Genomic DNA, 14713 nt, shown 5'->3' with positions numbered 1-14713 from the left:
AGTTGCCCCATCTATGATTTCTAAATCATGAAAATTGCCTCGTTATGAAATTCGTCAATTATTTTTTATCATCACGTTGGTCACTTTTTCATAGGTGAATCTTATTTGTCCAAAACGTGGTCCAAATGCGGATTTGCAGTCACTACGCGTCATCGTTATAAAACAGGACAATTTCAGAAATAGTTCAATAGAGATATTATAAATTCTGTCTCTTCATATCTCGTTTCCTAAACCGGAAACAATAGAGAAAAAGTTTGTGTTAATGTATACACGTGTTTCCCGCAGTATTAAGCAGAGTGCGAGAAACTGTTCAAGCTTCGGAACTTAAGCTCGATAGCTCTGCTGTAAGCTAACAATAAAACACTTTCATAAGTATCAGCCATTTTATTAGTTAATTTCATTTACAAAAAAAAGAGAATGGACAATAAATTTATATAAAACGTAAATGTGCGAATTTTTTATTCGTATATTTTCATAAGCATAAAAATAATATCATGTTTTTACGGATGACAGGTCAGTGTAATTATTATTTTGATTCTGTCACTTGTCGATGGTTATAGTTAACTGTATTTTGTAAAACGCAGTACCTAAATCTATAAGATTACACTTATGTTAACATTTTGTAGATATACATATTTTTCTGTATCCTTATGTTCTACTAAAAAAATCAAAATCACGTGTTTTTTTAAATTTATTTAATAACAGAATAATCTATAATTATTGGTACATTAAACAGTGGAATTTATAATAATTTTACGTGATTAAACTGTTGATTTTACGTTTTTTAAATATTTTGTTTATATTTTGCAACACTGTACCTGTATGTAGTACTAAAAATTGATAGGATAATTTCCAGAAATCTAAATATATAATTTATTTATTCCTAAAATATCCATTCTCTTAATGAAATTTTATTTTACTCAAAAAATATCTTCTTTCTTGAGACTTAAGTGACAGTATACAAGGTATGATTGTAGTAGTAGAACTAAATATTAGATAAAATTTATGCAAAAATAAATGGAAAACATAGAATGAAATATTTTCTAAAAACTTCGTTCCAAAGAAGATTGGTTAAAGAAGGATCTGTAAGTATATCTGCATATATTTGAGTAATTGAGATTGGATTTTCATATAAAAAACCAATAATGTACTCTAAAGACATCAATCTCAATAAAATAAAAAGTTATTAAATGCTATTCAATACTAAAAGCAAGAGAATCATCCGAATATTATTTATTGGTTAGAATTTTAAATAAAGAAATGAGATCAATATTTTTTTAGAATTCTTCTCGAAACTCTACTATTGTATAAAAATAATTATTAATCTAGAAACAAATTAGCGTACTTAGTGATTTTTGAAATTAATATATTGGAAAATAAGATTTAGAATAGAAATATTTCATTCTATCTTTTTTTATTTATTCTCTATATTTTCAACTATTTTTTATGTAAAAAAAGCAAATCTTAATTGGTTATATCATCATAATGATTATGCTATGTATCACTATACTGAGTTAAATGCAATATTCATTTAACTTTACATTACAGGTAAAGTTAAATTGCAATATAGATATTGATAGATGAAAAATACAAGTGAAACATTTATTATATGCAAAACCTTGGTTTAATGATAATAAAAGATGGATTCTAAAAATTGCCATAATGTGTGTAAAGAAGTAAATGATATTGAACTATCTACATCTAATAATAAAACAAATGAGATAATACAACAACTTGTTGAACCTTTGGTTGATAATAAATGTGATGTTGCTAATAAGAAGAATACATTTGAAGAAAATCAAAATGAAAACTCCTTCAGAGAAACATCATTTTCTATTTTTAATTCTACAATATTGTCAGAAGCAACCACCTCACAAGACAATATTCTAATTTCATCAAATGATAGTGAGTCAAGCTCTCCTTCTAGTAATCAAAATAAATGTAAAAGAAGTATTTCAAAAGGTGTTTTAATAATATTTTAATATCTTGATAGTTACCAAATTTTTGTAATTATTTAATGTACATTTATTGATTTTAATTTGTAGCTCAAGTAGATGATGATAATTGTGATGACATTAATATATTTAATGAAGAATCAAGTAAACATCAAAAATTAAATGAAAATGTTTGTAATAAATCAAAATCAGAAAATAAAAGTGTTGATAATGCACAATTAGTAAAGGAGCCTAAGGATAGTTGTAGTGAAGAAACTACTGAAGATGTCGAAATGAGATCAGGTAAATAATTGAAAAGAGACATGTAATATTTGAAAGATTTTGATACTATATCGTATTTAAATGTAGAAACTGAAGAAACTGCAGCTCGTAGAGAAACAAAGAATCATGAAGAGGAACTAGAAATTGATAATGATAATTCACATGCTGAATATGCTGGTATGTATTGTTACATTCATTATCTTTATTTTATAAATTTCATTTTTATCATTAAACATTGCAAGAAATAAGAACTGGTTTTATTGGGACAATTAGAAAAGCCTCTTTTATCAAATGTAACAGAGCAGGATTTGCGACAGTTCGAAGAGTCTCTCTTATCAAATGATTCAAATTTCGATACTGAACAAACAGTTAGTGAAATTAGTGAAGAAGAATCAGAAGAGTTAGAGCCAGATACTCCTGCATGTTTGAAGAAGAAAAGACCAAAGCCAACCTGGTTTGTAGTGCCAGAACTTCTTCACCGTGAAATGGGAATTAATCCATCGTTTCAACATAGATATTACGGTTCCTTACACGTTGTAGAACACTTTGAACTTATGTACAAACTTAAAGAGCATGAGGTACACGTCTCATGTTTTGAACTTTGTACTTAAAAAGCTAGAATGCAATCTTTATTATATAATCTTTTTAGGGTTGTGTTAATGCTTTAAATTTTAATAAAAAAGGAAATTTATTAGCCAGTGGTTCTGATGATTTGTATGTAGTCATATGGGACTGGGCAATAGGAAAAAAACATCATTCTTTTGCTAGTGGTCATAGGAGTAATATGTTTCAAGTATGTATACTGAAATATATTTTGTAATGAAATATATTTCCATTTAGAAAATATGTTAATATATATATGTTATCTTTGTTTACTTTCTTATTCTTACAGAAATGTATATCATTGCGATTGTTTATTTTCAGGCTAAATGGCTACCATTCGATGAAGAAAATTTAATGGCTACATGTGCTCGTGATGGACAAGTACGTTTATTGGATATTAGACGTGGCGCATCACGAAAATTAGCTACGCACAATGCGCCAACTCATAAACTTGCACTTCATCCGGATACACCACATGTTATTGTTTCTGTTGGTGAAGATGCAAAAGTTTTGTCTATAGATATTAGAGAAGAGAAACCAACGAAGTATGTCTTTTAAGTAACCTTTTGTGAAACATATTTTTTCACAATGTATAAAAAAAATTTTATTGTATAGGTTGCTAGTCGTAAGAGACGGTTCTTTCCACGTGCAATTGTACAGCGTTCATTGTAATCCTCTCAAAAGCAACGAATTTTGCGTTGCTGGTCGGTCTCAATGGGTTAGAATATATGACCGACGAAATATATCTAAACCAATACACGAATTATGTCCTTCACATTTGGTATGTTTTTTGGATTTTATACAATTAAAAATAAAATTATATATCTCTTTTGTAACCTAATTTTCATGAATTACAGACTGAGAAGAAACATGTACATGTAACTTGTGCTTTATACAACTATGATGGAACTGAAGTTCTTGCATCTTATAACGACGAAGATATATATTTATTTGATGCAATATCGCCACAACCTGGAGATTTTGCTCATAAATATGAAGGTCATAGGAACAATGCTACTGGTATATATTATTGTTTGGTACATTCTACAAGAATTAAATGAAAATTTGCACTTATTATATTTCATATTTCATAGTGAAGGGAGTTAATTTCTTTGGGCCAAAGAGTGAATTTGTTATATCTGGGTCGGATTGTGGAAATATATTTATCTGGGATAAGAATACGGAAGCAATCGTAAATTGGATGCCTGGAGATGAACAAGGAGTGGTATGTAATCTATTAAAAATATAATGATAAAGTTTAATAACACTCTGTTGTATAGGTAAATTGTTTAGAACCTCATCCACATATTCCTATTCTTGCAACAAGTGGGCTTGATTGTGATGTGAAAATTTGGGCACCTTCTTGCGAAGATCCACCTTCACTTCAAAAAATAGAAAGTGTACCTTTAATAGAAAAAGTATGTGTAATTTACGAAAATTGTTGTGATATAAACATATATATGTTATTATTTTATATATGTTCTATTCTAGTGTGTTACGTCTAACGCAATGAACAGGGCACAAGAAACTACTACAGAATCCGATGCATTCGATAGTCAAATGCTTTGGATATTATTAAGACATATTCGTCATACGGAAAGAGTAAGACTAGTGTGTATTGATTAATATAAATTGACAATTATAAGAATACAAAATTTTACAGAAATTTATTTGATCATTTTACATTGTGATGTAGAATCTAAACGTAAGACGAGTTTCCAGTGACCAAAATCAGGATGATGATGACGACGATGATGATGATAATATTGATGATTCTTCGGATGATGACTCTTCTGATCATAGCGATAGTCAATCAGAAGGAGATGGAATTAGAAGATTGCAATGTCCTCCATCTTAGAGGTATTAAAACGGACTATTCTACGTTTTGTATATTAATATTTATACTGTCTTTGAATGATGTTATTACAAATGGCTAATTATGATGAAGAGATTATGATAAATTTAGACGTTTTGAAATTTTGATTTATCTTGTTCTACCAATTTACTAGTTTAATAATACAAGTGATATGTATAATTTATTATAATCATAAGATTTAGGGTGCGTTGAATATGTATAAAGACTTGATAAAAATATGTAAAGTATTAGATGAAGATTAGAAATAATGTAGATCCATTTCTAGTAACAACACAATTACAATTTTGTATTATTCTCCGAAAAATTAAAAAAATTACTGTTCCTAAAAAGATAAGTATTTACGATCATATTTAACAAATATATCCAAATTTACATTCTTGTTTTTATTATTTATAAGTTTAATGATATTTCAGAATAATATTTTAATTGTTTTTCCAACACAAATTATGTTTTGCAAATTGTGAAAAGAATGCCAAGTTTAAATATCGAAATGTAACATAAAAGAAAATAAAGGATTGTTTCTATGCATAATATTGTTATTGGTACAATTTTTTTTTGTTATATAAAATAAAAAGTAGAACAATGACATAATTTAGTAGGAGAATAAGATTTACTTTGTAATGTGTATGGTAATATGATTAAAATATTGGTCTTTTAAAACATACACATAATGTTCTTCAAAAGATGCCTATGGAATGAGCAAGACCAGCATACATGTATAATGTTGTAACACCCATGATGAAAGTAGTAGTAGCTTTAACAATAAGGGCTGACCATGGGCCAGTTAAGAAAAATACTACGAGAAAATCTAAAATAAGTGGCCTATATACTGTAAGTATAAGCATACCAACTACTATTGGAACTAAACTTCGTTTTAAATCATGTCGTGACCATAACCATACAAGTGTTGCTGTAGTTATATGTTGTACCTATATACATAAAAAATAAAGTAATAATAAAAAATTTTTTACGAGGTATTACTTATTAAAGTAGTAGTACATTATTACTCACTAAATTAATATTAGATTCAAGACTCTTTTGAATGTATTTCCAATCAAATTCTGCGCCTCTTGCTCCTACCCATAATAGGAGGAACCTAGTAAGTAATACCTCAGCTCCAGCCCATCCAACTCCAGCAGTTAAAATTTTTGCATGCCCTTTACCGGGTATATTGTTCAATGATAATAAAATTCCTACTAAATCAGCTAAATCTATCGAAGACTTTAGAAATTCCTATATAGTTTATTATATGTTAAATGAGTTAATTAATAATTAAATACAAGCGAATTAAAAATATGAATACATACACCAATTAAATCATAACCTTCACCTCCTACGTTATCTGCTGTAGGGAAAAAAGTAGCAAGTGCCAGCATTTTTACTAACTGTGTAAATATGTAAATACCTCCAGCTTGAATACATTTCCAAAATGCACCATATTCTGATCTGGAAGTTTATATATATACTTCGAAATGTGTTATTCGTATGATAAATACATTAAGAAATAAATTATAATTATAATTAAATTATAATTAATGTAGTATAATTATCATATGATATTAATTGTCATATGTAGTACAATTATTGAAATCAAAATAAATTCCAAGATAATGATCAAATAATAACAACTATAAATAGGTTAGAAATGGTTAAAATGTACTTACAATCCTGAATATTTATAGGTAAGATAATAGGGAACATAAACTAAAGCTAAACAATTTCCAAAATGATATAATGTCATCTTTTCAGTAATATTATGTAATTTAATTTAAATACTATTCATCATTATATAGCAGACGATTCATATACAAAAGATGACAATATGACAAGTATCAAATGGGATGTTATATCTGCAGTAGGGAAGTCTGTATTTTTGATAGTATAAAAGCACAGACGAGATACAGAATAGACGTGGTATACAATGTTTTTCCATGTCCCACATTTTCGGATTATCATTTTCGTGACATATGCGCCACTATCGATTCAGTGTAGTACTGGTTTAAATTAGAACTAAAGTCTTATATGAAATTATAGATAAAATATAGAACAGGATATTCTGTAATCGCAATGAAGTATAGAATTCTATATTTTTATAATACTTCAAGAAGCATTGTACATTATCAAAATAATATATTGCTGTATAGTAATAGTTAAATATTTCACTTACGTAGTTTCAAATAAAATTATAGTTTTATATATATGAAATATAAGAATGTATATTTTTATATCTTTGTTTTCGTTTGAATTTTCATTTTTGTATTATCAAAATAATTGTTAATTACATACATATATCACAGACGAGTACCTATACTTAATTAATGATATTATGAAGAATAGAGTATAAGTACTTTGATTATAGATAAATAATTCTTATATTCACCGAAGTAAATTGTAGAGGGCGTAAGAAAGACTAATTATTTTCTAGGTCGGTATTTCAGAACGTGAGACATGAAGTCCCGTGTAATATCAGGTCTATACTGTACATAATCAATGATCAAACGTAAAATTTTTCCATTTTATTAATAATTTTTTATTAATTTTGACGTAGTTTGTGATCATATGTATGTATGTCGATTTTGAGTTTTAAATATTTGTCATTTACAATCTACAATAAAAATGAAAAAATTATAGTGTTGTTATTAAAAAAACTAAATAATTTTTTTTCAGGTACGTTATATTTTATATTTTTAAGTTCTTTTATTTATATGATATTTATTTAAGAAGTTATTTCGATTGTGCTTACTTTATCTATGAAGTTCTTAATCTATTAGGTTATGTTTTAGTTTGTTTTAAGTAAGGTTATCTTTTCGTTTCTTATTTTCATTTCCAAAGAAATATTTAAAAGGACAATAATTATTCTGTTCGTTAATAATTTCACAGATTGATAAGATCATATATTTACAACTGGTAGATATATAAAAAATACATTACTGACATGATATAATTTTCAATAACTTTTAATGTATAAATTATTTAGTTGCTTATAATTTTTTAGTAAGATTAGTCTATGTACGTGTATGTACTATAAAACTATAGTTTTTAGTACATTATAACTTATATATAACTTACATGGCACAAACGTTTTTTTCTGCAACATTAAATCATCCCCTATATATTTTAACCCCTTTGAAAGGGGTACCAGTCACCCCTTTAATTCCTAAAAAAGGGGTGACTGATGAAAAAGGGTGTTGCAGCTGGAAAGATATTGACTATGTGTTTCTAATAGTTTTGATTTATTTAAATGCTTTTTTTAATGATTAATTTCATTGTAATGTGACATAGATATGTAAAAATATATAAGTATATTTTCATTAAAAGGATGAAGGTTTCATGAAAGAAATAAGTATATAAAATATTAGAATGTATTATGAATTTGACAATTCTTTCTCTTATATTCAGTTAGAATTCACAAGACACACCCTTTTAGCTTTGGGATTTGGAGTATTGTAACGGAGCATGCTCCATCTTCTTAACGTTTCAGTCTGCTTTTTAGAATCCATCTACCCTTTCCAATGTTGTCGATGGTAGATACGGTCCCTTCTTTTTTTCCCACTTGGAATCAGTAGGACACACCCCTTTTAGCATGGGATTTAGAATATTCCAATGGAGCATGCTCCGTCTGTAAACCACCACAGCCTGTATTGTAAAAGCAGTTCTCCCTTTCTATCATTTGTGATAGAGAACCTACTCCGAGGGATTGGTTGGAAATTCCCTATGATTGGTCAGGGATGCTCTGGGAGGTGTTGAGTATATCCTGGCATAACTGTTCTCCGTAGCAAGTGCAGAAGGAAAGATCAGTTTAGCTGAGACTAGCGTTGAGTTCACTTCATGTTGTGTTGTTTAACTACTGGTTTAAGAATTAAGGAAATTATCTGTTATAATGTGTTGCATTTATAAACATAATGTGTGTGTCAGTGTATTAATACATTAAAATATTTGAGTATTATTTAAATATAACATTTACTCATACATATATTTTTAGTTTACATAAAAGTATTTTGTTTTGATTAAAAAATGGAACTGAATGCAAAGGAAGTTCAGAAGTTTCAATATAAATTTCATCTTTTGTCTTTCCATTCCAATACCTGTAACTATTTGTGAAATATATTGTTTTATATTATATTTATTTTCATATCTCAAGAACAAGTAAGAGTACAATTTATTTTTTACAAAAATATATTTATATAAACAAGAAAAATAAAGAACATATTGGTGATTTTTTTTTTTATTTACCTTTCAGTTTATTTTAATCTATATGCTTCTTCGTACAGCAATGTTTTCTTTAGCATTATCATAATCATGGTATCAAATAAATTCATATGTTTATAAACAAGTTGATCAGATTTAATCGTTATGTATAAATTATTGTACAAACATTGATGTCAGTGATATCAAGATTTTCAATACATACAAAATTCAGAACAGGTAAGGGAAAGTTTATATATTTATAAATACAAAAAATATTTTTATTTGTCTATGTAACTGGATATTTTAGTTTCATCTATATTTCAGTATAGCACGTTGCAGTAGTTGTAAAAAGATCGTAATAATTATTTATAATAGTATGTAATTATAAATCGTTTTTATTATAATTCTACAAGTAGTCGTAAGAGGGCACCACCATTCACCATTAGTCTACCACAGATTTTCTTTCCTCTTTCAAATACTAACTTGCACTTATTTTTTAAAATACATATTATATAATCATCTACAAAGATAACAAATAAAAATCAAAATGAAAGTGGAAATTATAAGCGAAGCAATTTTTCTATTAAAATTATCTATAATTTTTATATTTACATTTAGAATTTCTACATTCAAAATCTACATGTAAAGTTATTCTTTCCACAAATTATCATCATTTTAAACAATTACGTGCTAATATACCACGAACCAAATATTATTTGTTTTTTAATTGTCACCGAAGGAAACGTATACAATGCTATACCACTACATCTTTAATACGAGTAATACCTTAACTCAGTCCTGCAGTAAAGTTAAATGGACTAGTCGAATAAAAGTTTCAGCTTTGAAAATAATTAACTCATAGTGGAAGAGTTAAATCGTTACTCGCATAAGTCTGTTTTCTTAATAACTCGGTTAATTGGATCGTTCAGGTTTAAAAGAGAAGACTGCGTTCTTAGCCCGAAATCCAGGGGTTGAGACCATTCCGACAAGACGATACATTCTTCCCTCCTCGTGTATTCTTGTAAATCCACACGATATCATCCTCGCTTTTCCCCTGTTTTCCGATCAAGTTGCGCGCTCAGCAAAGCCGTGTTTGCATTTCTCTCTCCGGAGAGAAGCATGGCCATGGGAGGGGCGGCGCGCAATTTCGAAAAGCCGATTTCAATTCCGTTTCCTTTTACACGGAGAAAAGAAATCTCGAGTGCGGCTCTCTTCGAGGGGGGCGGGGGAGGGGGACGGCCATCTGGGATTACGGGAATCGCGTAGACGAGGCTGGAAACACGTGCGAAAATCCGAAATCCTGACGTCTCTGCCCTTTGCATCGATCGTCCTTCTTTTCCTATCTTGATCTTTCCTCTCTCTCTTCCCCGACCGATACAATATTTTTAAGCTTCTTACTTTTGATGATGTAAATCCTTGAAATCACGTCGAATCTTCCATTACAATTAATCATTGTACACAGAAGTTCATGTACCTATAGATATCGTACGAAATTGTTCGTTATGAGGAAGCAGCAATGATGAAAGTACGTTTCTTATATTTGGTATAGTTTCTTGTCTTGTACCTGCACGTTGAAACCAGCACAGTACATTCCTCTAGTAGATTTTTCTAGTAAATTCGTGATTCCTTTGACAATTACGTCACGGCTGTGTATAACGATGAGATTCGTTTTCGGTTCTGGTTTTCGTGACTTTCGTCCCGTCAACTCCATTCTTCCACGCGCCTCGTATGCCCTTTTCCTATTTCTCTTCCTGTTAGATTTCTTTTGTGTCTATTTTAAGAATTACCAAGTATCTGAGCCAGAAACAATTCTTTTCCTCGTATTTATTCATATCTTCTATATCTTTTTCTAGATTTTATTTATCACTTATCTATTGTATTCGATCTGTTTTTTTTTCCCTATTTTCTGAGATTCGAGGGGAAAGTGTGAAACAAGGAGTAATTCGTTTATTTCGACAACATCCGGGGCATTTTTGTCTGCCATATTTTCATTCCTAGTGCGCGACGCATAAACACATTTTTATATGACACAGGAGTTGATGTATCTTCCCCTTTCCGGGAGCGGTACCGGAAGGAATAACGCCCTTTGTCATGTACGATGGCGGCCTCGTTGATATTCCGCCGGCGTCTCTGTTCTTCTGGGACACCCCGTTGCTGCCCTCTTTCTCCTGCTTTTCTCTGCTCGCCCTGTAGCGTTACATACGTCGTTGAAAGGTGTGAGAAGATACTGATTCGCAAATACTTTAAGCGCGTCACGAATCATTCGTTCTACTCGTTTTATACATATTAGAAAATTCTATGTGACGAACTATCAACCCTTTAGAACGAGAGAAAGTTAACGGTGCAATACTCAAGGTATACGCAAGCCCGTCAACGTGGTAGCCAAGAAAATTTATAAAAGTAGAGTTTGAATGATTAAAAAGCATCATTTTACGAACATAACACTTGAGACGAGTTCATAGAAAGTATGAGTAATAAAAAAGCTGTTATCCGTGAGAAATATTTAGAACAAAAAGTAATGCAAACATGATGCTTCGCTATACTATTCTAGGACTAATATAAAAGAAGCAAAGAGATCCACTAATCGTGCAATCAGCAAATCTGTATTTCGATAGTGAAAATTAGTGAATAATTTTGTATGTAATCAGCTTTTCTCTTCGCTGTCCGGCTGGAACCAGGGGCGGGCATTAAATTTCCATGGTCCGTCGTTAAATATTATTAAAGAATGCTTTTAGCAGCGAAGATATCGCGTTCGCCGGTTATCGATACGACCATGCGATTCGCGTTTTAAGGACTGTCCTTAAATGTATGTCGTAAACGGCGTAAACGAAGGAAGAAAGAAAGAAAGGGGAATCGGACGAGGAAGAACGACAGGCGGTGGTCCATTCTGTACCGTGCTATTTCTACTTTGTAAGGGTGGCCCGTGGTTCGCGAGGCAAGTTCCGAGCCAATAAAAGCTTTACAGCCCCGTAATGAATGCAAGAAATAATTATCTCATGAATACATTAGTTTTAGTATCCTCCGACACGGATACGAACCGTAAAACCGGCATTGGATATATCTTGACCCAACGCCGATTTCCAGTGTGTGCTCGTTTGCTCACGGTCCTTAATCGTTCATCTTTCTTTCCCCTTTTTCTCCCCTGTACGGTTCTCCTCTTTCTCTTTCGCCGTCTCGGCCATTAGCACCACCTCGATGGAAACGCGAGCCACTGGGTGTCTTCCCTTTGAAACACGGACGAACGTGCGTGATGTTGCCCAGCGGTGATCGTTCGTCACGCGTGTGTTAGTCGGAATTTTCTTTCATCAATTTTGGAAAAGTTATTATCGGTATCTTCTATCGTAACTACTAATTTCTCCATTACCTCTTTCTTAATTCTAGAATTTTAGAAATTTTCGTACTATCGATATGACACTGCTCGCTGCTGCTTTATTGTACACGCTTATTTACATTTCCGGTAGTACATGGATTAAGGAACGTGTTGAGAGAGGAACGGAAGCTTTTCTCAACGATCGATCTTCCCGTGAAATCCAGCGTGTTGCACTGAACCATTCGATGTCTAAAGACAAAGAAAAAAGAACACGAAAGCTTATCGAAGCAACGTTAAACAACCACCTCGAACGATGTGGATAGATCAGGATGGTATAGAAGGGGGGAGGTGTATTTGTGGACGAAGTGGGATGTTCGTTTGGCCATATCGTTGGTGGAACCCTTTATGTGAATAGTGGTATGACGGAGGGAGGTTCGAAGGGCGAGGGGTGAGGAGCAACGTTAGTCGACGTTAGGAAAGGGGTGCATCAGTAGACGGTGGTGCGGAGTGATTGATCGTTGCTTCGCGACACCCCCGTGTTCTCGCAGAGTGGATAAAGGGGTGGAAAAAGGAGTGGAAACCCTTTCACGCTTTCACGGATCAGTCAGGGGATCACGTTCTCGGCTCTCCCCATCCTCCTCTATCACCCTTGGTACATGGGACATGCATCACCCTATCATCCATCCCTCTTCACCTCTCGGCCGTGGAACGTTTGCTCGTCAGCATCGCGAGATCCAATCTGCAAAGACAGTGCGGCTGAAAAAGAGATATGATGATTATCCTTCGAAGGTAAGGATAATGGGTGAATACCTGTAGAGGTGGAATAAGGATGTTTGGAAATTCATGGTAAAATTGAAAATATATATACTCCTATCAATAAGTATCGGGACGTTTTTACAGAGTTGTAGTAATTGATGATAAATTGATAGAGTGTACGTGTGTGTGAAAATTAAACACAACGATACTTCGTAGCTGTTGGTTTTAGGTATTATTACTGGAATTAATCGTAGCAGTTTTTCCGTCGGCTTGAAACCTCTTTTGTCTGACTTATCTCAGAAATGAAATAATGTTGAGATAAAGAACTTTTAAGATAACTAATCGCTTTATATATCTATAAGTTTATAATTAAATGACATTCTGTTAAATATAGGCATGCTCGGATATTTTTAAGCACTAGCGTATGAATTCCAGATGAAAATCAGACTAGATCGAAATTCCACGAGGTTCATATAAATGGAATCATAATTTAGAATATAGGATACTTTCGATCGAGAGAAATTCTGTGATATCCATTTAAAGTAAAAATTGTATAAACTTCTATCAGAGAGGTTTATAATCGAGAGTTTAATCTTTTGTGCCTGAGTTCATCCACCCTTGTTTCTGGGACGTTTCCTTTGCGCGAAATTAGATTGCTGTTCCGATGGAGCAGAAGTCGGCGAAAGAAACGGAGAATTTCCAACTGACCGGTGCGGTAATTACAGAAAAATTCAGCTTTACCTACTGGTTGGCCATGGCAAGATTAATCGTGTTTTCGAAAGCGATTTTCCGCGAGGAAAATGTCTCTTTCATTTACGGACGGCCACGGCTCGCCGGAAGAACCCAGACCGGATGACGGCGTCTCATACATCAGACACCTAATTCTTCCCCTCGCTGCTGTGTTAACTCTTACATCTTATCCATTTAGAAGTTCCATTTAGTCCCGGGCCAGCCGGTAGGCTTGTCACTCGTAAACTGACGAGCCATAATACGTCTCGTCATTGATATCTTCACCATTTCGTAAACTTACATCAATCTAACCGTAGCAGAGAGAAGCGACGTAAAAATAATAAGTCGCGGAAACAAAGAAATTAGGAAGTTTCGAGTTTCGATTAACCCGGCCAAAGTTTTAGACACTCATGATAATAAATTAATTACGTTTTAATTCGTAAATAAAAAATTGACAAATCTATTCGATATTTTGATCTTGTTTTCAAAGCTTTTATTTAAGTGCGGGCGATGAAAAATTGAAAGAGATTTTGAGCGTTCTAATGCATTCTATTATTAACTATTATCTTTCCATTAAACTTGTAATTATCCGAGCAATGTTCAATCGAACAACGGGGTCGATGAATCGGTATTGAATAGACGCGAGGATGTGCAAGACGAAAGTGGATATTGCTGCTAAATATTTGAAAGAAGCCCGATCCGTAGAATTTCGTTGATATCCCGCGGGAATACCTCCGCGTCTCGCAACTTTCCTGGAGTTTTCCTCCCTTCGATTTTGAGCCGGTCAATTAGCAGGAAAGCTTTTTTTTCGGACACTTTTTTCACGTTTTTCTAAACCCGAATTTTTATGTTCTTACAAACTTTTTAACTTTAACGATTTTCTTTTAGATCCTTGATATAAAAATGTAAATAATTCTCAATATATTATGAGCCTTTAAAGTAATGCTGAAAAGCTTCATTTGAATCGATGTTTTATTATAAAAAAGGGGAAAAGAAATTATTACGAGGTGGTTATACGTCTTTTCGCTTGCCAGC

General features: G+C 32.0%; 2 protein-coding genes and 2 long non-coding RNA genes across 18 annotated transcripts in view; 2 read left to right on the top strand and 2 right to left on the bottom strand.

Annotated features, from left to right (window-relative positions):
* Positions 1 to 68: 68 nt before the first annotated feature.
* LOC100644051 (DDB1- and CUL4-associated factor 8) lies at positions 69 to 5660 on the top strand. Of its 8 annotated transcripts, none has more exons than XM_012307906.3 (13): positions 69 to 344; positions 1549 to 1962; positions 2046 to 2237; positions 2304 to 2393; positions 2490 to 2794; positions 2866 to 3009; positions 3141 to 3364; positions 3435 to 3600; positions 3677 to 3839; positions 3914 to 4044; positions 4100 to 4237; positions 4311 to 4430; positions 4516 to 5226. In XM_012307906.3, exons 2-13 carry the CDS (start codon positions 1641 to 1643, stop codon positions 4675 to 4677), a joined length of 2157 nt encoding a protein of 718 aa, XP_012163296.1. In that variant the 5' UTR covers positions 69 to 344; positions 1549 to 1640; the 3' UTR covers positions 4678 to 5226. The 8 variants fall into 8 exon arrangements, with proteins under 8 accessions (XP_012163296.1, XP_012163295.1, XP_048261131.1 ...); XM_012307905.3 differs by lacking the exon at positions 69 to 344 and adding an exon at positions 363 to 513; XM_048405174.1 differs by lacking the exon at positions 69 to 344 and adding an exon at positions 593 to 965 and having other exon boundaries at positions 4311 to 4421; positions 4483 to 4545.
* LOC100644165 (transmembrane protein 147) lies at positions 4057 to 6710 on the bottom strand. 2 transcript variants are annotated; one of them, XM_048405180.1, is made up of 5 exons: positions 6360 to 6710; positions 6003 to 6141; positions 5707 to 5928; positions 5361 to 5624; positions 4057 to 4223 (listed from the first exon to the last, which is right to left on the bottom strand). In XM_048405180.1, exons 1-4 carry the CDS (start codon positions 6434 to 6436, stop codon positions 5373 to 5375), a joined length of 690 nt encoding a protein of 229 aa, XP_048261137.1. In that variant the 5' UTR covers positions 6437 to 6710; the 3' UTR covers positions 4057 to 4223; positions 5361 to 5372. The 2 variants fall into 2 exon arrangements, with proteins under 2 accessions (XP_048261137.1, XP_003394937.1); XM_003394889.4 differs by lacking the exon at positions 4057 to 4223 and having other exon boundaries at positions 5211 to 5624; positions 6360 to 6708.
* A 216-nt stretch (positions 6711 to 6926) lies between these two features.
* The window catches only part of LOC125384953, a 69574-nt gene continuing 61787 nt past the window's right edge, over positions 6927 to 14713 (top strand). For 5 of the 7 annotated variants that reach the window (XR_007223819.1, XR_007223814.1, XR_007223817.1 and 2 more), the window contains exons 1-2: positions 7619 to 8599; positions 9116 to 9120. This is a non-coding gene — a long non-coding RNA (uncharacterized LOC125384953). Of the gene's footprint in view, positions 7363 to 7618; positions 8600 to 9115; positions 9121 to 14713 lie in introns of those variants that run through there. The other 2 variants (XR_007223813.1, XR_007223815.1) reach the window with 2 other exon arrangements.
* On the bottom strand, positions 8373 to 9107 carry LOC125384954. Its single transcript, XR_007223820.1, has 2 exons — positions 8929 to 9107; positions 8373 to 8786 (listed from the first exon to the last, which is right to left on the bottom strand). It is a non-coding gene; the product is annotated as an uncharacterized LOC125384954 (long non-coding RNA).

Source organism: Bombus terrestris, chromosome 4, assembly GCF_910591885.1.
Source record: "Bombus terrestris chromosome 4, iyBomTerr1.2, whole genome shotgun sequence".
In the NCBI taxonomy this organism is placed as follows: domain Eukaryota; kingdom Metazoa; phylum Arthropoda; class Insecta; order Hymenoptera; family Apidae; genus Bombus; species Bombus terrestris.
This window is presented reverse-complemented; position numbering and strand designations above follow the sequence as displayed.

Coding starts and splice junctions, on each gene's coding strand:
- LOC100644051 (XM_012307906.3), top strand. CDS start 1,641: ATGGATTCTAAAAATTGCCATAATGTGTGTAAAGAAGTAAATGATATT. Junction 2,238..2,303: donor AGATGTCGAAATGAGATCAG/GTAAATAATTGA, acceptor ATTTAAATGTAG/AAACTGAAGAAACTGCAGCT. Junction 4,045..4,099: donor CTGGAGATGAACAAGGAGTG/GTATGTAATCTA, acceptor TCTGTTGTATAG/GTAAATTGTTTAGAACCTCA.
- LOC100644165 (XM_048405180.1), bottom strand. CDS start 6,436: ATGACATTATATCATTTTGGAAATTGTTTAGCTTTAGTTTATGTTCCC. Junction 6,142..6,359: donor ACCTATAAATATTCAGGATT/GTAAGTACATTT, acceptor ATAAACTTCCAG/ATCAGAATATGGTGCATTTT. Junction 5,929..6,002: donor AAGGTTATGATTTAATTGGT/GTATGTATTCAT, acceptor TAAACTATATAG/GAATTTCTAAAGTCTTCGAT.